This window comes from Rhea americana, unplaced genomic scaffold, assembly GCF_003343005.1.
Source record: "Rhea americana isolate MKP2758 unplaced genomic scaffold, rheAme1 scaffold_376, whole genome shotgun sequence".
NCBI classification, from domain to species: Eukaryota; Metazoa; Chordata; class Aves; order Rheiformes; family Rheidae; genus Rhea; species Rhea americana.
Window position 1 is genome coordinate 204,818 of NW_028186508.1, and position 24,892 is coordinate 229,709.

At 45.7% G+C, this 24,892-nt stretch overlaps 4 protein-coding genes across 4 annotated transcripts; 2 read left to right on the forward strand and 2 right to left on the reverse strand.

Annotated features, from left to right (window-relative positions):
• The first annotated feature begins 1,577 nt into the window (after positions 1-1,577).
• Positions 1,578-2,546, forward strand: LOC146591333 (olfactory receptor 51Q1-like). Its single transcript, XM_085313074.1, has one exon. It carries the CDS (start codon positions 1,578-1,580, stop codon positions 2,544-2,546), a length of 969 nt encoding a protein of 322 aa, XP_085169200.1.
• A 5,334-nt stretch (positions 2,547-7,880) lies between these two features.
• Positions 7,881-11,685, forward strand: LOC146591334 (olfactory receptor 51L1-like). The gene is made up of 2 exons (XM_085313060.1): positions 7,881-7,899; positions 10,766-11,685. Exon 2 carries the CDS (start codon positions 10,810-10,812, stop codon positions 11,683-11,685), a length of 876 nt encoding a protein of 291 aa, XP_085169186.1. The 5' UTR covers positions 7,881-7,899; positions 10,766-10,809.
• A 3,554-nt stretch (positions 11,686-15,239) lies between these two features.
• Positions 15,240-16,190, reverse strand: LOC146591335 (olfactory receptor 52B2-like). Its single transcript, XM_085313061.1, has one exon. It carries the CDS (start codon positions 16,188-16,190, stop codon positions 15,240-15,242), a length of 951 nt encoding a protein of 316 aa, XP_085169187.1.
• A 6,775-nt stretch (positions 16,191-22,965) lies between these two features.
• Positions 22,966-23,887, reverse strand: LOC146591336 (olfactory receptor 51L1-like). The gene is made up of 2 exons (XM_085313063.1): positions 23,866-23,887; positions 22,966-23,702 (listed from the first exon to the last, which is right to left on the reverse strand). The coding sequence occupies exons 1-2, from the start codon at positions 23,885-23,887 to the stop codon at positions 22,966-22,968; spliced, it is 759 nt and encodes a 252-aa protein (XP_085169189.1).
• Positions 23,888-24,892: the final 1,005 nt, after the last annotated feature.

Genomic DNA, 24,892 nt, shown 5'->3' on the forward strand with positions numbered 1-24,892 from the left:
CATTGCTGGCACTTTTAAAACCAGATTGAGCAGGTTTATGTCAGGAATGGCATGGCATAGGTGGATCCTGCCTTCGGGCAGGCAATGGACTAGGGTGCGGTTCCTCCATGGCTGATCAATGGCTACTGGTGGTTCGTCAGAGATGGGAAAGTGGTCTCACGCGGGCCCTTTCAGGCATATTTTCTACTAATGTGGTGATCACATTTTACTGGYGTTAAATCAGTGACCTCATTTTGAACTGAAATTTCATCCAGTGGCCCTTTGAAGACTTTAGGCAGAAGAGAATCTGTAGCTTCTAAGCTTGGTTGCTCCCAATGGATAATGCTAAATCACGTCTAAAAAGTGCCCCTAGCTTTAATTTAGCTACCAAATCTTTTAGCCTTCAAGAGATAAAACTTCTCCAACCTCCCCTGCCATATCAAAGGGTGTTCTGTTTTCAGAAATCTCTTCATCTTGAAGGTATTAGCAGGCAGTAATCAACTTGCTTCCTCACCACAACAGCAAATCCATTACCATGTTTTAAGTCAGTTTTACCTGCTTAGCATAAAATAAGAACTTAGTGCCTGTTACGGCTTTTTCAGATTGATACTGCTGTGTCTTGTTTTATTTCACTGCTGTTCAAAAGATGTTCAGATTAGAAATCTTGCATACCTGCCAGGTACTTACAAAATTTTCCATGGATAAAATAAACACACAGAATTTCCGCCGTTTCAGTGTGGTTGCACATTGTATTTATGAAAACAACACATTTCTCCTGTCAGCTGTTTCTCCAAGAATCTGCTCTAAACCATGAGCGATCAACACAGATACTTGGAGGACATTCCTGACTGTGCTACCTCTACGATGAGTGTGTGATCAACAGCTCTGGGAGCTTCAGTTCCTCAGTCATTGAGGGCTCCTTGAAGCCAAGGTATAAAAGTGTGTTATTTGGGAAGAGGGAGGAGAAGACAGAGGACAACTGGCATGAAACTGCATCACATCTTGCAGTGGGATCAGGAAGTCATCAGGACACAGTCTAAAGAATTGACAGCACTTCTAAATTCACCATTTAAAGAGAACTTCCTACTTATTTCTGGAGTGAAAAACTGTATCAATGACACAAGAGTCTTCTGACTCCATTAAGTTGAAGCCCTAGAACGCCAAAGGTGCAGGTGAAATTACGTTATCTTTGCTTMACCTGGTACATTTGATTGCTTGGTATTTATCTAGGGAAAAATTACAAACTTTTCTCCTTTTTCCTAAAATAATAATGTTTGTAATAACAGTAACATCACATATTGACATTGACAATAGTAATAAGTAAATGAAGAAATTATCAGGCTGCCACGCTCTATGGTATTTATTGTTGTCATTGCAAAGTGCAGTGATGGTATCTTTCTATGCTATGTTTCTGTATCATCATGCTTTCATGTGCACAATGATTTGTACTGCAGCACTTTGAAAGTGCCAGTGCRTGTAACATGACTCTATTTGCTTAGGTTTTGCAGATTTATGATCTGGGGTTATTTCTAGGTTGTGTATTTTTCTTCGGTTCACTGATTACAGGCTTGTATCACCTTTTTGTGCTTCAGTTCATCATGTTGTGTTGCAGTAAGACCAATTCTTCTCAGCTGACATTCATCCTGACAGGCGTCCCRGGGCTGGAGGCTGCCCACATCTGGCTCTCCATCCCTTTCACTTGTATTTACGTTGTGGCACTGGTGGGGAATTGCACAATCCTCTTTGTCATCRGGACCGACCCAAGCCTCCACGAGCCCATGTACAGTTTCCTCTCCATGCTGGCCATCACGGATTTGGGGCTGTCTCTGTCTACAATGCCGACTGTGATGGGTGTTTTCTGGGCCAACCACAGGGAAATCAGTTTCGATGCTTGTTTTGCTCAGGGCTATTTTGTTCATTCATTCTCTTTCATGGAGTCTTCAGTGCTTCTGGCCATGGCCTTTGATCACTATGTGGCCATCTGCTACCCGCTGAGATATGCCTCCATCCTCACCAGTGCCAGGATAGCCAAGATCGGGCTGGCTGTCATGTGCAGATGTCTCTTAGGGGTGCTCCCGTCCCTCCTCCTGCTGAGAAGGTTGCCCTTCTGCCGGTCCCATGTGCTCTCCCACTCCTACTGYCTGCACCAGGACATGATCAAGCTGGTATGTGCAGATGTCACATTCAATAGCATGTATAGTTTAGTGGTGGTCATTCTCGTGGTGTTATTAGATCCATTGCTAATAGTTTTGTCATATATGCTGATTGCTAAGGCAGTTGTGAGCATTGCATCCCCAGAGGAGCGTCTCAAGGTTTTCAACAACTGCTTGTCCCACATCCTGGCAGTCCTAGTACTGTACATCCCCATGGTTGGCTTGTCCATGGTTCACCGTTTTGGCAAACATGTTTCCCCTCTTGTTCACATCCTCATGGCCAACATCTACCTGATGGTCCCCCCTGTGCTGAACCCCATCATCTACAGCATAAAAGCTAAACAGATCCGCAGGGGTGTCCTCAGGGTCCTCATGCCAAAAAGGTTCTTCTCCTTGTGGCAACACGGGACCTGAGAGATGTCCTTGACAGAGGTCACTGCTCTGGAGAATGCTCACTTAATATAATGATCCAGGTATCAATTCATCATTTGGAAAGTGCTTTTCTTCACCTCACATAGGGCACCCACTCAATRCAGCTATTAACTGTTATTCATATCCATACATCAATAATCATTCATCAGAAATCCCAGTGCATGAAGTGAGTGGAGCCTGTGACTGAGTCTCTCCCTCTGCTTGGGATGAGCAGTGTTCATCCCGTTTCCATCCTTGTGGCAGCCGTGGGCTTTTGCAGATTCATGGACTGTAAGCGACCATTAGAGCATTTTATAGCCCACAGTYTCCTGTAGTTATTCCTATCCAGTGACTCCTTTAAATGCTTTTCATTTTAAGTGCCTGAATAATGCTAACTCTTCCATCTAAGGACTGCACAACCAGTCACAAGCCAATTTCAGTGCCAGTGCAATAGTCATGCATGAGTATTCGGTATTTATCTTGATTTGCTACATTAGAAGCTTGATCTATTTGAGATGATTTTGATGAGAAGCTTTACATGAAAACGGAAACTTAAATCATCTGTATACATCAACATATTCTCTACCCACTCCACTTTCCAGCTCATTCTGCTCATGAAATCCATATTTTTAATACTTCCCTTAGTTTGCCACATGTAACTCACAGTGCTTTGCTCCTGCAGCTTTTCATGATGAGCCATGATGTTTGATGTTCTTGTTCTCTCATTTCTTTTTCCCATCCTGTCCTTGGAGTCAAAGATCTTGGGTGGTATTTTGATTCTACACCTTAAATATCATATTAAATTCTCTGACCTATTCTTCAAACTACAGCAAAAATACAAACAACAAATACTACCAATAATAATTCTTTCTGTTCTGGTGCTGAATGACAGAGATGGCTTTACAACAAAAATGTTAAATGACAAAGAAATATCAAAGTTTCAATCACAGACTTTTCAGATAAACAGATATCAGTGCTGGACTTTTGTGCCATTTTGATRGTGTGCCTCTAATTTTTATATATATAGATCAGTCATATGACTATCCATAAATAAGAAATTAAAGGATTATTTAATGGCTGTGATTCAAATATAGCTCTGTTACTTGTGAAAACCTAGTTCCTAATTCTTTAGCCAGATGAGAAGGCTGCAAAGAGAGGCAAGTGCTAGCAAACGAAACAGATACACCAAGAGAAAAGGTTTCTATTTGTACAAAATGACACGTCCTGAATTAATGGTATATATTTAGAGTAAGAAAAAGCTTTTAATGGGCTTGSGCTGGTTAGTAGAAATCTCTTTGGAGAGACAAGTGATGGGAAACACAGGAAGGAAAAAGTTGAGGAGTGTGAAAAATGGGGTGAAGACAACATTGAGAACATTCTGGAGACTATTGAGAGTATTCATTGAGGGCGTCTCAGTGGAGGACTGTGGTGGCCCCAGGAAGGAGAGACTGACAAAAAGTGTGGAAGGAGAAGGGATGTTGTTCAAAGAACAACAATCTGAGAGAACATTTTGCTCTTTTGTTTGTTTTACAGYAAGGATTCTGTTTACACAAATAAAAATAAGAAGAAAGGGCATGTAAAATACGGAATTGCTCAGTGAAAGAGACTATATTTTTCATCATATGCATTTCATGGTTGTGGAGGACATGCTTTGTAGGTTGTGTGCAGTCAGCTATAAAACACTATCAATATCTCTAAAATTCAGTGCTGATAGTCAGTGAACATTTCCTATCAATAATACCTATCTGTGGAGCTTCAAAAGACTGATTCCTCCAAGTTTAGGGGAATCCTGTGTAGCTGCAGGAGATGCAAGTAAAGGCCAGGGTTTGCAGGGCACGTGGCACATGGTTTTGCAGCTGGACCACAGGACCTCCTCTGCCAGAGCTGGGCAACGGGCCCTGCCAGGAATGGAGGAAGCAGAACTAAATGCATCAGCATTTTTCAGTAACTTTATCTATTTCTGTTAATTTACTCCAGTATTAGATCTACCTTTTATTTTCAACTCAGAGGACCACTTGTGACAGCTGAGACTATAGGTCTGATGTCATCTGCGACTTTGGCTCCAGAAGTTCCCCAGAACATTCTGGCCTCCACACAGTCTATTTCAGTGGCGTGGAGAGCTTTCAGAAAGAGTCTGGTACGGGGTGAAGTGCTTTTAGAGACAGGGAGTTCACCACCCTCTGTGGTCATTTGTTCCAGTAGTTAATTACAGTTCTCGGTTAAAGATCACACTTTGTTTTACCTTAAACCTTTTGTTCTGTTGTTCCAACCTACAGTCTTAGGTCTTTCCTCCTACATTAAACAGCCCCCTTTCTTTCAGAAGTCCCTGACACACATGCAGACTTTAAGTAATGAGCAAGTTCACCAATTTGAGCTGGGGCTGAAAGGACCTAATTTAAAATCTGTGCAGTGCAGGTGGAGGTTCCTCTTGGCCTGTCTGCAGTAGTGGTTGGTCTCTAAATAGGAGAGAAAATAAATGTGCTGGTCTGCTGGATCAGTCAGGAGGTGYCAACGCAGGAGATCCCCTTTGAAGAAAAGGGGATGCGAAGTCGCTAGAGCCATTTAATGTGCAAGACATTCTCCAAGGAATGCCAAGATGAGTCAGGCTTCTCCAATAGTTTCTCAGGCTCAAATATCTTTTAATGCTGTAATGCCATGATGCTGTGATTTCTAAATCTGTTCCTGCCTTTCACTGGAATTTTTATTTTTTGTTTGAGTGAAGGTCATGTTAATTTTTTTTTTGGCTGTGCTCAGTTTTTGTTCATTTCAAAGAAAAATAAAATGCTTTGAGGAGCCACTTCGCACTTTTTTGAGAAGCCACTTCTCACTTTTTTGAGAAACAAATAATGTTTCATGTTCCAACAGCAATAATAATGATTATAAAAATCTCTCCCATGTCTGTATAAATAGTATAACTCCCATGCTCTTAGAAGGTAAATTATTCATTATCTGGATTATTTCAGATATAAGGTTTATGGTATCAATCACAACAATGCACTGAAAACTTGTCAGTTCAGATATTAGGAATTTATAACTGCATTTTTCACTAGACTGTGCACTTTTTCTTCAATTTTTGAGCCATAATCAATTTTCCACCTTAACTAGATAAATGACATCTTCCAAGCAAATGGACACCAGGCCTCCGTGCAAAAAAATTAGCAGGTTTGCTCCATTTAATGCACAAAGGTTTGAAGCAGAATGACAACCTGTGTTTTAAACAGCATTCCTGAGTTTGTGAAGCTGGGTGTGAGGCAGCTTGGCTCTGTCCTACAGCTTGTGCCTGGTACTGGCTCTGTCTGGTGGACCTGGGCAGTTTGCTCTATTTCTCCATTCTGCTTCTCCCATGGGGATGGGGCCACGTAAAGCAGCTTCTGGCCGCAGGGAAAAGCCTGGCTCATCCCTGTGTGTTGCTGCTCATTCTGGAGGGAATTTCAGGTTTAAGGCTGCCTTGATTTTCTTGTGCAATCACTAAATCAATAATTACATTTCATTGCTCTCGCTGGCTTCGATACCCTGCTGGGACTCTGAGGGTCTCCTGTTTCCCAGCCTGGACTCTTTCACACAGACTGGAGACGGAGACTCTCGTTTCTCACCGGGACGCAGGTGCGGCGGACGAGGTCGGAGCGTTGACCCTTCGCAATGCGGGGTGCTCCAGCATTGCAGAGCTCCACTCCACAATTTCTGCCCATTGCCTCTTGTCCTGTCACAGGGGACAACTGAAAAGAGTTTGTCCCCGTCCCCTTGACACCCTCCCTTCAGGTACTTGTACACATTGATCAGATCCCCCCTCAGTCTGCTCTTCCCCAGGCTGAACAGGCCCAGCTCTCACAGACGTTCCTCACAGGGCAGGTGCTCCAGCCCTCGGATCATCCTCGTAGCCCTACGCTGGACTCTCCAGCAGCTCCGTGTCTCTCTTGTCCTGGGGAGCCCAGAAATGGACACACTACTCGAGATGAGGCCTCCCCAGGGCTAACGAGAGGGGCAGGATCACCTCCCTGGACCTGCTCGCAACACTCTTCCTAATGCACCTCAGGAGACCATTGGCCTTCCTGGCCACAAGGGCACATTGCTGGCTCATGGTCACCTTGTCATCCACCAGCACTCCCAGGTCCTTNATTTCTGCCCATTGCCTCTTGTCCTGTCACATGGGACAACTGAAAAGAGTTTGTCCCTGTCCCCTTGACACCCTCCCTTCAGGTACTTGTACACATTGATCAGATCCCCCCTCAGTCTGCTCTTCCCCAGGCTGAACAGGCCCAACTCTCGCAGCCGTTCCTCATAGGGCAGGTGCTCCAGCCCTCTGAGCATCTTTGTAGCCCTATGCTGGACTCTCCAGCAGCTCCGTGTCTCTCTTGTCCTGGGGAGCCCAGAAATGGACACAGGACTCGAGATGAGGCCTCCCCAGGGCTAACGAGAGGGGCAGGATCACCTCCCTCGACCTGCTGGCAACACTCTTCCTAATGCACCTCAGGACACCATTGGCCTTCTTGGCCACAAGGGCACATTGCTGGCTCATGATCAACTTGTCATCCACCAGCACTCCCAGGTCCTTCTCTGCAGAGCTGCTCTCCATACGGTCAGCCCCCAGCTTGTACTGGTGCCTGGGGTTATTTCTCCCTAGGTGCAGGACCCTGCACTTGCCCTTGTTGAACCTCAGGAGGTTCCTCTCCACCCAGCTCTCCAGCCTGTTCAGGTCTTTCTGAATGACAGCACAGCCCTCAGGTGTACCAGCCACTCCTCCCAGCTTGGGATCATCAGCAGACTTGCTGAGGAGGCACTCTGTCCCCTCATCCAGGTCATTGATGAAGAAGTTGAACAGGATGGGACCCAGTCCTGAGCCCTGGGGAACGCCACTAGCCACAGGCCTCCAACTGGACTCCGCGCCACTGATGACCACACTCTGAGCTCTGCCTTTCAGCCAGTTCTCAATCCACCTCACTGTCCACTCGTCTAACCCACACTTCCTGAGCTTGCCTAGGAGGATGTTATGGGAGACAGTGTTAAAAGCCTTGCTGAAGTCAAAGTACACAACACCCACTGCTCTGCCCTCACCTACCCAGCCAGYCATGCCATCATAGAAGACTATCTGATCCAGAGATCTGGGCTTGAACTCAGGCAGGTTTCAATCCAAGCCCCAGGAAAGCAATCCCAACACCCAGGTATGTCACCTGTGCACCCAAGAATTTGGGAGGAGACCTAGYTTTTTATCAGGAAGGTGCATGAGCATATAATCACATATGCTATTCTGTTGAAATGAGACCAGTAGCTGGCCGGGCATGCTGCAGCACTCTGATTCCACTGGAACGTGCTTGTACACCTACCCAGTAGTTTTTGTCTTCATGTAGATTCACCCATTTCTCTCTTTGGGAGAATCTCATTAATTTGCAATTAATGAGATTAATTTWAAAAAAACAAGACTTTAAATAGGCTAAGATCATTCTAAACTGAAWTAAAGCACAGGAGTGTTTCATTGCTTATGCTCTGTTAAAGGTGATTTGCAATCTAAAGCAATAAACGTCAGCTGAGATTCCCAGCTGAGTGAATCGCTCCAGGGATTGCAGGGCTTTGTTATAAATCCTCTCTCAGGGGTGCATACACCTCCCATGCAAACTACATTTAAGGAWTTTTTGGCATTATCTAAAGAGCATGACAAGCAGAATGCTTTGATTCTGTTGCACTGGCCAGAGCAGAGGCTGTGTTATTCAGGTAAGWAAGTATCTAAGTATCCATCTATTCAGTGCTGGCTTATAAATTGGTGTCCTGATCTTTCAGACTCTGTTCCTAGTCGTGGATGGGAAGCTAAACGGTATCTTGCTCTTGAAACTCTTTCCAGTTTCTCTATGACTTAGTTTGCTGGGTCATGCTGCGATGACAGCTCTGCGCTGCATGCAGCACCAACCTGATCGGATGTCTCTGTGATTTACTCTGGTCATCCAAGCATGGTGAATCTAGGGTGACATACATAGTCTGTCCTCCTCTATTAGTATTTAGCACCTCACATTTTTCGGTGAAACTAGTGTGAATCTGGAGAAACTCTGTTCAAGGCAATGGCCYTATTTCTATTTCGCTGTAATGTACTGAGATTAATGGCTGATCTCATCTCAGCCTCAGGTGTTACTAAAGAAAGCAATTTTACCACTTTGCTGCCATTCAAATGCTGGGGAGCAAGGAAGGAAACTCCAGAAGAGCTGGAAGAAGATAGAAAAAATAAGCCTTTAAAATAGTGGTAAAAAATAAGAGGTCTGGACACTAGCTATGCTGCGCTGGTCAGCCCAGCGCTGGAGCACAGGCCCTTATTCTGTTTTTCATTTTATAGATTGTCATGCAGTCCCCAAATAACTTCCTGGTTTCTAGTGATTTGTGGTTTAGGAACCTCCTGCGATACCCATATTCTTACRTTTAAAATTTAGTCACCATCCCTAGAAAATTTATGTATAAACAAATGCTTAAATAATACCTTTAGGTAAATAAAGGAGAAACAAACTTTTATGGACTTGTCAAGTACAAGTCATATCAAATGAATCATTTCCCTTCAATGGAAAGCTAACAAAGTTGTTTACAGGGGGAAAAGAAAACTGTCTTAATACTTGATGTGAATTCTTGACATGAATTATATTACACAATATTTTCATAAACAAGTGAGAGAACATTGCTGAGCTTGAACCATTACAGGGAAGACTCAAAACCCATTTCTTACTTATTGTGCTGCTGGGACAACAGATCAAGWGGGAGTCTGAAAGGAGCGTCCTGGGTCCGATACTAACTTGGATAGCAGAAAACTTAAAAATAGTGAAGAAAAAACTTATTAAATTGACAACTTGTTTGGAAGCACAGAGAAAAGCAAGATTAGCATCTAGAGTAACTTTAACAAATTAGAGGAACAATCTGAAAGAAAATGAATAGAATTAAATTTACATTCAGACTGGGAAACAACTGGAAACAGCAGCAAAGACTGGTGAGGTAACAGTGGTATAAACTGAGCACAAGTCATAGAATCAAAGTCACCAGCATCATGCTATGGAGAAGAAGGTGAATGCATCCATAGCAATATTACCTGTGTGATAGGCGCAATTATTCTTCTGCTCTATCCAGCTTTGGTAAAGTCTCACCTGGGGTTTATCATTGCTATGGAAGATGTGATCTCATCACTGATTTAGAGGGATTGTTGATCTTGCCCCCAAGCCTTTCTATTTTTGCTTTTTCATGAATTTCAAAATAGCTGAACCCGAAGCATCTAGAGCTCAACTTTGCTTAAGGAGTAAACTGTATAATTAGGTTAAAAATTAGAGAAGCTCGCTGTATTCATTTTGAGTGCTACCATAAATGCTAGGTGTTTTGTGAATGTTTATCTAATATCTATCTCTACGGAAAGGGTGAGTATCATGCCTTTGACCAAAAAAGYATTCAAAACCGATGCTAAACAAGATAATCAAACCTGGCAGTAAACTGCGTTTTTAGTTCCATAGGAAATTCAAAACAGAAAAATCACTTTTATGGTAGGAAAGAGTGACTCCCTACTGAACTGAGGGATGCATCTTCAAAAGAAGATTGTTAGCTGTGACCCAAGATGATCACAGCTCCTGAAGAGGAGGCTATAAGTGGAATAAAAACTATTTGGAACAACTGAGGCGACAACACAAGCTGGAGCAGGGGAAATTCCCATTAGATATAACAAAAAAAAAAATCCTCATGCAGGTGGTCAAACATTGGGAGAGGGTCTCGGAGACATTGTTTTATCTCTAGTTTCAGTGTTTTTTGAAAATCAGCTGGATACAGTCCTGAGCAACCTGCTGTAACTTTGAGATTGCTCCTGCTCTGAGTGGGGTGTTAGTCTAGAGACCCCCAGAGGTCCCTTCTCACCCAAATAACTCCATGATTACATATGATAATGTTTAATGAATTTAGGGCAAAGGTTTTCAGCCTTTCTARCCCATGGTTTCCTAAATATTTTTCCAGATCATCACTGAAATTCCAAATTTCACGTAATTGGACAGACTTCTTAGTTATGCTTTGTAACTTCCCTGTAGCCCATGGACCACAAAGCTTCCACCATCATAGACTGAAAAACTCCACTTCAGGACTTTTTTTTTTTTTTTTTTTTTTTTTTGCCCTTGTCATTAATTGTTCTGGTGCTGTTTTATTACAGGGGATATTAACTTCAGAATTAATAGGACTATCCATGGATACCATGCCTACATCCAATGATTCAGTACTCACTTCTCCTATCTTTCTTCTGACTGGGCTGCCTGGTCTGGAGCATGTCCACATGTGGATTTCTATCCCAATTTGTTTCATATATCTCTCCGCCTTTGTGGGGAACTGCACAATCCTCTTCATTATCAGAACAGAGCAGACACTCCATGAGCCCATGTACTATTTTCTCTCCATGCTGGCACTCTCTGATCTGGGCCTGTCTTCCACCACCTTGCCATCAATGCTTAGTGTGCTCTGGTTCAATTACCAAGCTATCCACTTTGATGTATGCCTCATTCAGATGTATTTCATCCACACCTTCTCCATCATTGAATCTGCTGTGCTCCTGGCCATGGCCTTTGACCGCTTTGTTGCCATCCGGGAGCCCCTGAGGTATGCATCCATCCTGACAAACTCAGTGGTCACCAAGATTGGTATGGGGTTGACTGTTCGGGCAGTACTTCTAGTGCTCCCAGCTTCCTTTCTCCTGAAGAGATTGCAATATCACACAGTAAATATTCTTTCCTACTCTTTTTGTCTACATCAGGATCTMATCAGGGTGGCCCGGTCAGACAGGAGAGTCAGTAGCATTTATGGCTTATTGGTTGTTCTTTCCTCAATGGTCCTGGACTCATTGTTACTTGTTCTGTCTTACATTATGATCCTTAAAACTGTCCTAAGGATTGCATCCAAGGAGCAGCGTTCCAAGGCCTTGAACACCTGCGTTTCCCATATCTGTGCTGTGCTAATCTTCTACGTCCCAATGATCGGCCTGTCTATGATTCACAGGTTTGCAAAAAATGCTTCTCCCATTGTTCATATCCTCATGGCCGACATCTACCTGTTGGTCCCACCACTGATGAACCCTATTGTGTACAGTGTGAAAACCAAACAGATCCATATGCGGATCATCAGAAAGATGCACAAGAAGCTAGATGTTACTTCATAGCCATGGTATCAGCATTGGAGCTGAGCGACCTGACTGATTGCACASATGTGTAAGTAAAGCCTAGCATTACAGGCTGCAGTGAACTCTCAACAGATCAAAAARGAGATGAGAATTAGTTCAGAAGTTGAAGATTCAATCTTCCTGTCTGAAATGGGGTGCAGCCCCATCCCAGCAGGGCATCTGAAATGTCTCTGTAATGTCTGGGATACCCAGGAAAGCTTGCCAAGGGCAGTCCCAGGTGAGGGATCCCCAACTCCCTCTCCCAGCTGTTACTGCTGCTCCACATTCCCCTTCCTGTCTACTCCAATCCTAAGCTGCCACACCTTCAGCAAAGTGCAGATGCCCTCCACTGCCTGCAGATGTGGGGCTAGGCCAGAAAATACTCATTAGCTTTCCTACCTCCTCTTGCCTCTCTTGTACCCGTTCTGATACAAGACTTCCCACAGCTTTTCTGGCTCTGGAAATGGAAAGAGAAYGGGATGAAAGCAAGGGTCAAGCATGACTGGTTGGGAGAAGTGGAGGGGAGAGGTCTCAAACACCTGCCCCTCGTGCCCTGCTCTAATACTATGATCCAACATCCTGGGTGAATCACAGAGTCACAGAATGGTTGAGGTTGGAAGGGACCTCTGGAGATCATCTAGTCCAACCTCCCTGCTCAACCAGTGTCACCTGGAGCATGTTAGACAGGGTTGCATCCAGGCAGGCTTTGAACATCTCCAAAGAAGGAGACTCCACAACCTCTCTGGGCAACCTGCTCCAGTGCTCTGTCACTCTCACAGGGAAGAAATTCCCCCTCATGTTCAGGCGGAACTTCCTGTGCTTCAATTTCTGGCCTTTGCCTCTTGTTCTGTCACACGGGACAACTGAAAAGAGTTTGGCTCCGTCCCCTTGGCACTCTCCCTTCAGGTACTTGTACACACTGATCAGATCCCCCCTCAGKCTTCTCTTCCCCAGGCTGAACAGGCCCAGCTCTCGCAGMYKTTCCTCRTAGGRCAGGTGCTCCAGCCCTCTGATCACCTTCRTAGCCCTACGCTGGACTCTSTCCAGTAGCTCCATGTCTCTCTTGTCCTGGGGAGCCCAGAACTGGACACGGTACTTGGGAGGAGGCCTCCCCAGGGCTAACGAGAGGGGCAGGTTTGCCTCCCTCAACCTACATCCAGGTAACTGATGAAGTTGAACAGGATGGGACTCAGTACTGAGCCCTGAGGGACACCACTAGCCACAGGCCTCCAACTAGACTCCACGCCACTGACGACGACCCTCTGAGCTCTGCCTTTCAGCCAGTTCTCAATCCACCTCACTGTCCACTCATCTAACCCACACTTCCTGAGCTTATCTAGGAGGATGTTATGGGAGACAGTGTCAAAAGCCTTGCTGAAGTCAAAGTACACAACACCCACTGCTCTCCTCTCACCTACCCAGCCAGTCATCCCATTGCAGAAGGCTGTCAGATTGGTTAAGCATGATTTCTCAAGAAATCATGCTTATGAGGGCTAGGATCGTGTCTTTGCCTCTCTCAATGTCAGGTAGCTCAGCCCCTTGCCCTGCTCTTACTTGTCTCCTTCCCTTAACTCATTCACATCAGGGAAATGAGGAATTTGCTCATAGCATTGCAGAGGACTTTGACCCAGTGACCAGGGYCATGTGTCTCTCTTAAAAGGGTCCTGGAGAGGAGGGCACAGAAAATATGTGGTTTGTCCCTGCCTCTTTCATGAAGTCATTTCTGATGACTTTGGATAAATCACGGTAATTCTCTGGCCCAGCTCCCACCCTGCAAATTGGAGGGGGGGAGGCTGTTGGGTTTTTTTTTGTTTGTTTGTTTTGTTTTGTTTTTTGTTTTTTTTTTTCTGTTTTTGTTTTCCCCTCTCTGGTAGGATGTCTCACCTTGGCAATACTGCAATCAAACTGGAAACCAACAGGGAGCACAAAATGGGACCTGCAAGACCAGAAAAGCAAATGTCCTTTCTGGCATAAGTTTGCACTCCATCAGGTATGAGCAATCCTTTGTGCCAGGACAACATCTGGGTCCTCCGTGTCCTTGGTGRGGTTGGTCTGGGACAGGTTAACAGGCATGTCCTGCTGCAAAGCAGCCAGGGTGGCTCTGGGAAAGGAGCAGTGGTGTCAGTGTGAGGTCATCATGTGAGCACAAATGTGTGCACATAATATCATTTTGTGTTACAGCAGCAAAAGCTTCCAGTTCTTTCAAAACTCTTAAATGCCAATCATCTGAAGCTGCAGATTTCAGACAGTTCCTGTAGTTGTTTTAGCATCTTTTGAGACAGAGAGAGAGAAAATATTTCATCATTTGCATATGATAAAGCTTTAGCATATGGCTTTTTCCTCAAGCAGAAACATTTAATGAACAATTGAGCCTTGACTGACAGTTTTACTGTCTATATAATGACTAATTTCTGACTAATTTCTTAATTTCTCTTTTTTTYCAGTTATTTCTTAAAATCTCTTCTTAAAGTCCTTCATTCTCCTGGTCATGGGTTTTTGTGTTTTATTTTGGGTCCTATGTGAATTTCCAACAGTTCCTACATAATTATCTATATTAATCCCTGTTAACTACACCTTTCTTCCAGTTTTTGTATCGTCTATATAGTTGTTTCATGTTCCTGCATAAATCAAAGCAAGCAAAGCTTCTGTGTCTGTCTGTCATTTCCCACACAAGCCTTTAAATGGTTATTTTCTACCAAGTCTGACAGAGTAGGATTAATCACAGAGATCCCAGAAGCCTGTTGATTTCATGAAAACACCCAAGTGTCTGGAGAAGGGAGATCCTACCCTTATCACCTAGAATTGCCTGGGATGCAGAGCAGTGGAAAAACAGCCCTAAAGGCTCCCATTGCTCGGGGAATGACACCTCAACCCATGTGGCCTTGACAGTGACTCTTGGGAAGACACACTTTAGTGTCACCAGTAATTTTCTCCCTTTATTATAATTTGTGTGTGTTTTTATGGGTTTTGGTCTTTTTCCTCCTGAAAAAAGGTCTCATTGTGGGTCTCATAGTCCCTCCAACTATTACAAATTAGARAAAAGTTAATGGTGTGACTGGAGTAGTGCTGGTAGTAGGAAACACCAGTAAAGTTGAAAAGATTGATTATGTTTATCTAGTTTGCATAGAAGAGGTCAGAGAAAAATGATCGTTAATTCCTGCATTTAGTTCAAAACAGTGTTTTTACCAGCTTTTGCTTGGGAGAATATTTATAATATTTTCTGAAAACTTTGAGATACAAGATATAGAAATATACACCCAAAAGGGAGCTGAACATGACAGAATCCTGGTAGAAAATGTGCATTTCATATATGTACAGATCCAACTCAAAAAAGCTCTGATAGTAATGGGATAACATAAGTTGCCTCAACCAGAATTCAGGCCCAGGTTCCCTACTAATTTCTCCTTTTTCTCTTAGTGACATGATTTGATCAGTAATTGTATCAAGTGGAGTCTAAAAGGAGGAGAAAATCACATTGTTTCACACGCATACACCCTGTAAAAAATGATGCAGAAAACATCTATATACTTTCTCTCAAAGGAATAACGTTCCTGTCAATGCAATTGCCCACTCCTAAAGAATATTCGGGACACTTTTTCTCGAATTAGTTTGTTTTTCACTGTGTAGACAATRGGGTTTAGCATGGGTGGTAGGAGCATATAGAGATTTGCCAAGAGGATATGAACATGTTGGGGGATATTGTGGCCAAACCGATGAGTGAAAAACGAGAAAAATGCTGGTATGTAGAACGTGAATATAACACAAGCATGAGAGCTACAGGTGCCAACTGCCTTGAGCTGGGCATCCTTGGATGACAGCCTGAAGACAGCCCTGAGGATGAGGACATATGACACCRCTATGAGCATGATGTCCACTCCTGGTGACAGAAGGGTGGTGGCAAAGCCATACCAGATGTTAAAGGAGATGTYGGCACAGGCCAGCCGGGCGATGCCCATGTGCTCGCAGTAGGTGTGTGGCATGACATTGTGTCCGCAGTACGGCAACCTCCGAAGGAGGAATACTGTTGGGAACATCACACAAAAGCTCCGGGCTATGGCAGCCAGCCCAATCTTTGCTATCACTGAGTGTGTGAACACTGTGGCGTACCGCAGCGGGTTGCAGATGGCAACGTACCGATCAAATGCCATGGCCAGCAGGATGGTTGACTCCGCAATGAAGCTTAAATGTGCAAAGAACATTTGAGTAAGGCAGGYGTGGAAAGACATCTCCTTGGAAAGGGACCAGAATATGCTCAGGGCTTTGGGCACTGTGGAGGAGGATAATATGAGATCTGCCGTGGCTAACATGGCCAGGAAAAGGTACATTGGTTCATGGAGGCTTCGCTCCGCCACAATGACAAATAAGAGGAGGAGGTTGCCAAAGACTGCAGTGATATACATTAGGCAGAATGGGATGGAAAGCCAGATGTGCAGGTCCTCCAGCCCTGGGATGCCGACCAGAATGAAGGAGGTAGGCTGCAAGCTGGTGTGATTGACAGCTKCCATCGTGGGATGAGGTCTGAATTAGTTTGGGCTGTCTTTGGGCTATCTGTAAGCAAAAAATAGGAGGGGGGATCATAGCTCATAAATCACAAAAATTCACCTGGGAGTGCTGAGAGCACTTTCCTTTTGTGGTTCGGAAGTGATTTAGAAAAATCACACCCCATTCCCTCTCCCCCCTCGCCCCATTATGGGGAAGTATGCTTGAGACTGAATCCCCCGGTTGGCTCCAAATCAAGTGATAAGTGAATTAAAAACTGTATTTTAAAAACTGTATTTTACAGACTCAGAAAGGAAATCTAGAGAAGGGATTTACCAAGGCTCAGAAGTCAGTACAAAAGCCTGCGAAAGGAATCCAGCCCCTCTAGCCCTAATTGCAGTTATTAATTGTGCTTTTGTTTTGTAGCACCCAAAAACATACAAGGCAGGTGATGAGTTAGGACTGAAGTGCTCTGATTTTATACAACATGCTATTTTTTTCAGTACCCACCTCACCACTCTCCTTACTCTCTGCTCGCTCGTTCATTCCCATCACACTTCGCAGGACAGCCGATCATGATCTCTGCAAGGCAGAGACTGCTCACGCAGCATCCYGTGCAACAAAGCTATTTATTGATGGCAGTAATACATCAGTATGAAAGGATAATCCAGGAGTCTGTGCAAAACAAGAGTGGAAGATCAGCACCCACAGAGCATGTGATCTCAAGGAATGACTATGCAGGGGAGACAGAATAGCTGCTGAATTTTAAGGCAAACCTAGAAGCAAAGGTCTAAGGCAGAGTAAAGCTGTGGGAACAGAGGTAAGCTGTGCAGTTCTGGCATGGCGTTTACACAMGGGAACTCAGGATTCTCATCATTTTCCCATGTCAGAGACCAAGGATTGCCCCCCTGCATAAATGTCTGGGTGGCCACAGGCACTGCAGCTGGGTGAAACACAGCTCCCTAAACCTGGGCAGTGCTGCCCAGTGCGGTGTCCCCTGCACCGTGTCACATCTGCCGGTGCTGGCCCTCAGCTGGCAACGTGTGCAATGAACAAGCCTGAATCCCCTGGCGACCAGCGTGCACGGGGTTTGCACGTGTCCTCTGTATGCACACCAGTGGCCAGAGAAAGGCTCGTGCTTGGGACTCTCATCTCTGCTTCCACCTCCCGTGTGAGTTGCTCACCCCAATTCAGAAGGTGATTTGCAGTATTTCCAGTAAAATGACAAACCTACCAGTGAGGGCAGCGTCAATCAAACTATAAAGGGGAACCATGAACTCTCCTCAGACAGCAGGAAGGCAGGGCTGTATCCAGGCTGTCCTGGTTGGCAATTGCTTGTCTGTCAACCWTAGCCCAAACCTTAGCTGATACTCTTCTGCTTCTCTGAATGCACATCCCAGTCCTCTTACAGGGTAGTACAYGCGAGGAGGCTGGAGAACATCAGCCAGGCTATCAGCTTTCTAGAGCCAGGCTGTGATCTCCTGCATACCAAGCTGATTCGAGTGGAGCCGGGGAGCAATACTGCAGGCGGATCACCTTTCTGGTCTGAACAACCATGGACCCAAGGTAGTGGCACTTACCTGACAAATCCTACCTGGATACAGGTGTTTCTCCATCTCAGAGCCTAAAGCTGCAGTGCGGAGTGGGCCAGGGGAATTTCTCCTGCCTGCAGAACTTTATGTTTTTACTCAAATCAGGTACCTCAGCCACAAAAACCTACTAAATAACAGCTACACCAAGGAACTCACCAGCTCCCGTGACAGTCAGGAATGAGGGAGATCTGCCTCTGAACCAGACAGGCCACCTTCAGGGAGAGGCAGGAGGTGGTGATATTTATATAGTCCTCGGRGTCTCGAGGGGGTTCACATGCAACTGGGAGCTGCAGAGCTCTGGTCTGTGCTGAGTGGACAGAAGTGGTGAAAAGTATACAAAATTCAAGTTTTTTTTTTTATTGAAACTCCTTTAGCATGAGCTGCCTGGTGACAGATTACCTTCCGTGACTTTCTCAGGTTATGGCACAGGGGAAAGTGCAGAAAGTCATCAGAACGCTGTATCATCACCTTCTTCATGGAGGGATGAAGATGAGATGGGACAGGTTAAGTCACATGGATGAGTGATGCTGATCTCTTCCAGATAACGCTACAGCGATGATAAAAGGTCTGGTGCAATCATCATCTCTAACCTTCCTCTGCCTCCCATGTGGGCACGCGAATGCGGCTGCTTCTTGCATCACTGAGATTAATACAGTAATTGTGTCTGCTCTCTGCAGCTTGCTTTTGCTACTGTTCTTAGTTTCAATGTTCAGCATTAACTTGCACTCTATGAGGACTCTCTTCAGAGACATAAAAAGAAAATCCAATATTAATGAAGAGTAGGAATGGCGAACAGGTGGATGAGCAGAGAGAAGATGTGGGGGAATGGAAGCTAATAAAAGTATGAGGAAAGTCAAACTTGAGTGCCTTAAATTAAGCACTAAATCTAGATTTAGTTGCTGAAAAAAAGCACGTAGATTGCCTTTAGACAGATATTTTCTTCTACCTTTCCTTGAATCAGGAAAATTGTGACTTGACAGCTTAAGAATGAACATATCCAAATTAGATTTTCAAGCTCCCAAAAATGGGGTATTTGCAAAACCTCCTTGTCATCAGCCGTCAGCATGCACATGCCTTAAGGCTGCCCAGCCCCAGCATAGATATTGTAGCAGACAGCTCCTGGCTCAGACTGACTCTAGTGTAAAAATTCATAGTTTTAATTAAATAAAGTCCTCAATCCTCAGTGACCCATTTGATATATATTGTGGCATAGACAGACTAGCACTCTGCAAGCAAAAGCTCCTCCTCTCCTGGCGGGAGCTGGCCCACGTACGTTGGAGGTTTCCTGTATGCGGCGCTTCTGAATTTCTGCATCAAAACGAAGGACAGATGCAAGGCAAGACGTGGAGATAAAGAAGAGAGGCACAGAGCCCTCCCCAAACCTGTGCAGCATGAGGGGGTTTTACAGGGCGGCATAAAGGAACAGCACGTGCCACGTACTGAGATGTGAAGACACTTCTGGAAAGGGCAGCAGCTCAGCAATCCTGGAACGGAGAAATGGAGAAAGAAGAATAAACGCAGCKGCAGTTGGGTCACATTTTAGCTTTGCACCAAATTGCTTTCTAGTGCCTGAAAATCAACTTCACATTGGCAAAACGGACATTGTCCATGGCCCACTCCTAACTTGGATCTTCCCCTCTGCGGGTGAGTCAGTGGTACCCAGCTCTCGCAGACTGCCAGTGTGCTGGACAGATTTCATCTCATTTTTCTCTCCCTTCCTGCCCACAGGGGCCCAGTCCAGAGCAGTCCCAAACACAGCAGTTTTCAGCATTGCCCAGCAGCTTCCAGGGGCTCTTCTTTCCTGCCCCACACTGGCGGCAACCTGCAGCTCAGACCTGAAAAGCAGGCACTGGTTTGAAGTTCCTCAGCTCTTGTGTTTTAGACCTCAAAGTCTCAAAATCAAGGCAGAGCTGCTGTTTGAAAGCAGCAGCCGTAGTCACAGATGTGTGTGTGTGCAGGTCTCTGCGCACAGGCTGCAGAAATGTCCTCAGTAAGCTGCTCAGGTGAGGAGCATCCCTATTTCTAGACTTTCTCATTGCTTCAGAAAATGGAGGAAAGCGGGAAAAGGGATAAAAAGAGGAAAATCAACCTTTCAGCGAAAGTCCTGACATGGGACATGGAAACCATGGGGCAGATTGTGACAGGACAAGCTGTGAGGCAGCATCAACTTGCTGTCTCCTTTCCCATTCATGCATAGAAATGGAGATGATAACCCCACGACTCCACGCTTATGTGACCAGCTGCATGCGACAGGCAGTTCTGCTCCACACCACATGCTAATGGGAATGGGGCTTTGGCCCTGTGCAAGCACAGATAGCAACCTCCCAGTCCAGCCTACAGGCCCATAGGGCTGGTGTTTCCCACAGACTGGGCTGCACCCAGCAGAGGGAGGCAACGAGCTGCACACAGCCCCACCGCGGAAACCGCAGGGGTAATTCATCACGAGCTATCAGACTTTGCCCTGGGGAAATGTGAGTGAGAGCTTGCACCAGGCTCCGCGGGCAGGGCTGGTGTCAGAGGCGAGGTCAGCCGGGGAGACGCGGGTTCGCCCGCCGTGCTGGATGCCTGGCTTCACACATCCGCACGCTGCAAGACGCGCTGCTAGCGAGACCACAGCTGGCTCCCGGCCGAGCTGCTGCCTCTTGGCTCCTGGGTCGTGCTGGAGAACTCRCTGCAGGGCAGAGGAGAGCTCAGCCCCATCTGCAGCGGACACGAAACCGGCTGCAAGGAGCTAGACCGAGGTCTGTCTAACCCAACAGCCACCACTAGCAGATGCCTAGGGGAGAAGTTATGAACAAGGTACACAAGCAGGGATACTCCTTCTCTGTGCCCACCACAGTAAACCAAACCTTTAATACTGGCAGCTGCCGAATTGCTCCTCTCTCAGGTCTTTACGTGGGGCTTGTCATTTCATTACATATAGTCTGGCTTCCTGGGTTATATGGATGTGTGGCAAGGGGTCTGAGGGGTCTGAGCCTGGAAAAGCTGGAAGAATCTGCTAGACTGTGTTTTAATGTTTTAAGTATTTGTCACTTCCCAGTGACAGTGTCTCCCGAGAACAGACTGAATTTACTTGCCACAGTACTGTGCACACAATCCATGGGAAACACTGGCAGAAAACATGAAAACAGTTCTTTATTTTGTAAACTGTTTAAAATGCCCTTCCAGTTGGAGCCAGTTTATATAGTGCTTGCACTTTTGGGTCAGCTGAAAGAGAACAGCTACTTTTCCATCAGTGCTGGCCCATTAGCTCACATGGCAAGAAATCCATTTTGCAGGTCTAGATGAGCCAGGCAGAGGAAGGCCTTGTGCTGCAGTGTCCTGTGGAAACCTAACAGTGCATGCTGGTCCAGGAAAGAAATAGCCATGCCAAGAAATCTAGCGCTACAGCCCAACCTAGGCAAAGTGCACAAGGTGAAACAAATAAAAACCTAACGAGGAGAACATCTCTGTTTTAAAGAAAAGGCAATACTTTTGCTTATTCTTGAAGAGTCCTAAAGTCATTCCTTCATATAAAGCATTTCCCCTCCAAAGGGAAATGATTTCTGTAGACCTGGAGGACCATTGTCACCAGCCAGCTATTTGGGCCAGGCCAGGCCAGACGTGTCTGTAGAGGAAAGTGCTTGACCCAGCAAACCTTGCCAGACCTGACCCCTCTGCAGGTCCTCACCCTCATCCTCCACCTCACGCACAAAGGTGAAAGTGCAAATATCCAGTGACCAGTCCACCCACCCCTGCCCCCAGGGGCCAGGAGATCTGCCCTGGGGGCCCGTGCAGGGCCCAGCTCAGTCCAGAGAATCGCAGACCTCCTAGTCTGGTATTGCTGGTGCTGACCAACCACACTGCAGCATCAGTTGCATCATGTATGTGGATTTTAAAGCATGGTATTTATGTGTAAGCATACATTGTCACTCTCGTTTTGCAAGGTTGAAAGTTCACCTGCAGGTGGTACATGTTGACAATTAAAGGAAGGCAAACCCAGGGCACTTCAAGGCTCAAGAATTTTTCCTCTTCAGTCTGTTTTCTGCTATTCAAGCTTGTAGGTCCAGTCAGTAGCGAGGCTGAGCGTGCATTCCCACCAGGCACACCCACACAGACACACGTTGCCGGCTGAACGGATCATTGCAGAGTGCCGTGCCCTTCCTGGCACTGTGTAAACACCAGCAGCACCAACGCAGACATGAACTACACATCTCAGTCCTGCTCCCCTGCTTCAGCTGATCAGGACAGGACACACATCCTCAGTCTCGTGTCTGTGGGCCCATCCAACCCTGGACCAGACCGTAGCTCTCTCCAGACTCTATGCCCAGATCCCAGCCCAATCCCAGTCCCACTCTTGGGTCTTTCCAGATTCTGGCTTCCTCCAGCTCACCAGCTAGTCCAGCTTGAAGTTTGCCAGGAAGTACCACACATATTCCCATGCACAGAGATTAGCGAGTAAGGTCACTCAGAAAATAGCTAGAAATGGAGTTTAATAGGAAGCCAGGACAGTCTGCTGTGATCAAGCACAGGCACGGCCAGACAAGCACACTAACCAGCAACTTGTTTACACTTTCTTGGCGCCTTTTACCCACCACCCTTGCATTTTCCCATTGTGGTTCCTCCCCAGTTCATCTCACCCTCTTTTTGACTGCTTTTGGTCCTTCTCCTATATATTGCATAATGCATTTCACACTTTACCACAACCCCTGAAAGCCTCCCATGTAAAGTTTTGTGCAGTTCCACAAGCTCCTTCAAATATCCCATAACAAGTTTGCTCTTTCCCATGTGACCCATGAAAATCTTCTTCCACCCTTCTCAGCAGTTACAGAGATCTGGCTGAATCTTGTTTCTGGTTCCTTCGGTGGCCCCTCAGTCAGTGACCTGACAGTTGTAGTCTTTGGTATCCTCTCTGATACCTCCTTATTTTAGGGTCTGCATATCTAGGTGTGGTTTGTTACCTTTCAACTTCCTCATCTCTGTTTATATGCTGAAGAACTGGCAACTAAACATCCTTACAAAGCATAGGTTCTTATGTTGCAGGTAGCTACATGTTCTTTACTTTCTGCTTATCTTTTTACCTTACATATATCCCTACTTTCCACATACCCTTGCACTGATGAAAGCATTTGATACATTCCTGTCTCCTGGTTGGTCTTCTCAGGGGCTTAATCTTGCATAAGACTGTTAGCCATGACCATCATATTGGCTTTACTGGCAAACGGCAGTCCTAGAATTGTAGATCCTTCTGACAGAACATCCTCAGTATCCGTCTCCGGATCGCTTTGGTTTTCAAACTGTAAACGATAGGATTCATGATGGGTGGTGCAAGGAAATGGAGGTTCGCTATGAAAGTGTAGACCTGGGGGGACACGTGTTTCCCAAAACGATGTATCATGGACAGAGAGATCATGGGAATAAAGAATAATAGGACAGCACAGATGTGGGAGATGCAAGTGTTGAGGACTTTAAGACGCTCCCTCCAAGTCGCAATGTTCAGGATGGTCTTAAGGATCAGAACATAGGACAGGAGAACAAAAAGCAAGTCCAAACCCAATGTGGAGAGTAGCACGAAAAGCCCATAGGCACTGTTGATTCTCGTGTCTGAGTCTGTGTGTTTGATGATGTCTGGGTGCAAACAGTAGGGATGGGAGAGCTTGCTGGACCTGGTGAAACAGAGGTGGGTCAGCAGGACTGGGAGTGGAAATTGAACAAGGATAGTCCTCATAATRATTCCCACACTTATCTTGATGGTCACTGAGTTTGTGAGGATGGAGGAATATCGCAGGGGGTGGCAGATGGCCACGTAACGATCAAAGGCCATAGCCAGAATGACGGCAGACCATGTCTGAGTATTTTCCCATGCTGGAAAGCCACCTAAAATGAATGATGGAGTCCTGGTCTGACTGCTGTTGGTCCTGGGTAGGGTGAAACAAGRATGCTCCATCTCATCACTGAATATCTGCCCTGGAAAGAAAGCCAGCAGGGTCACAAACCACAGACGGGTAGTGAGAAGTAGGGATAGTTTGGTGGTCCTCCAGGCTAAAGTCTTGGATCAGAGGCTTCACCATGACCAGTGCTGTGTCACAGCAGAACTTCCTAGGAGCTATACTGGAACATCTGAGCATACCTGCCTCCTCTGCTACATACATGCACTACCACTGACTGAAACCATGCRCAGGCAGAAGAGAATGACTAGCAATCAAGTAAGGAAATTTTGGATAGGGTTGGCATGAAAAGGCTCTGGGGTGATGTGAATAGAAGTGACCTTGTGATCAACAAAACAGGGCTGACATAGGGTTACCCTGAAGGTATACAGATAAATAAGGAAGTGCCTAAGGGGCAGCACTGTGGGGAAATCTCTTTTACCTTTCTGGGAAATCAGCACAGCTTGATGCCTCTCTGAAGCATCTGTACACTAACGCATGCAGCATGGGGAAAAATAAGAGGAATTAGAAGTCTTTTTGCAATTACAGGGCTACCTCATCAGGATCACAGAGACATGGTTGATCATCCCTGAAAGACTGTGGCAATTGAGGATGGCTCTTTAGTACTGGAAAAAAGCAAATGTCTTTTCTATATTWAAGAAGGACAATAAAGAGGGTCCTGGAAGCTGCAGGCTGGTCAGCCTCGCCTCAGTCCCTGGGAAGGAGATGGAGCAACTAATCCTGGACACCATATCCAGACATATGAAGGAAAAGAAGGCAACTGGGGGTAGTCAGGATGGATTTACAGAGGAGAAATCATGCTTACCCAATCTGAGAGCCTTCTGTGATGAGATGACTGGCTTGGATGAGGAGAGAGCAGCGGATGTTGTTTAGCTCAGCTCTAGTAAGGCTTTTCACACTATCTCGAATAACATCTTCATAGACAAACTGATAGAGTGCAAGATGGATAAAAGGGACGGTGAGATGGACTGAAAAYTGGGTAACTGCCGGGCTCAGAGGGTTGTGATCAGTAGCATGAAGTCCAGCTGGAGGCCAGTCACTAGTGGTGTCCCCCAGGGGTCGATACTGGATGTGATRCTATTTAACCTCTTCATGATGATGGGACAGAGTGCACCCACAGCAAATTCCTGGACAATACAAAACTGAGAGGAGTGRCTGGTGCAGACGGCTGCACTGCCAGTCAGAGGGTCCTTGACAGACTGGAGAAGT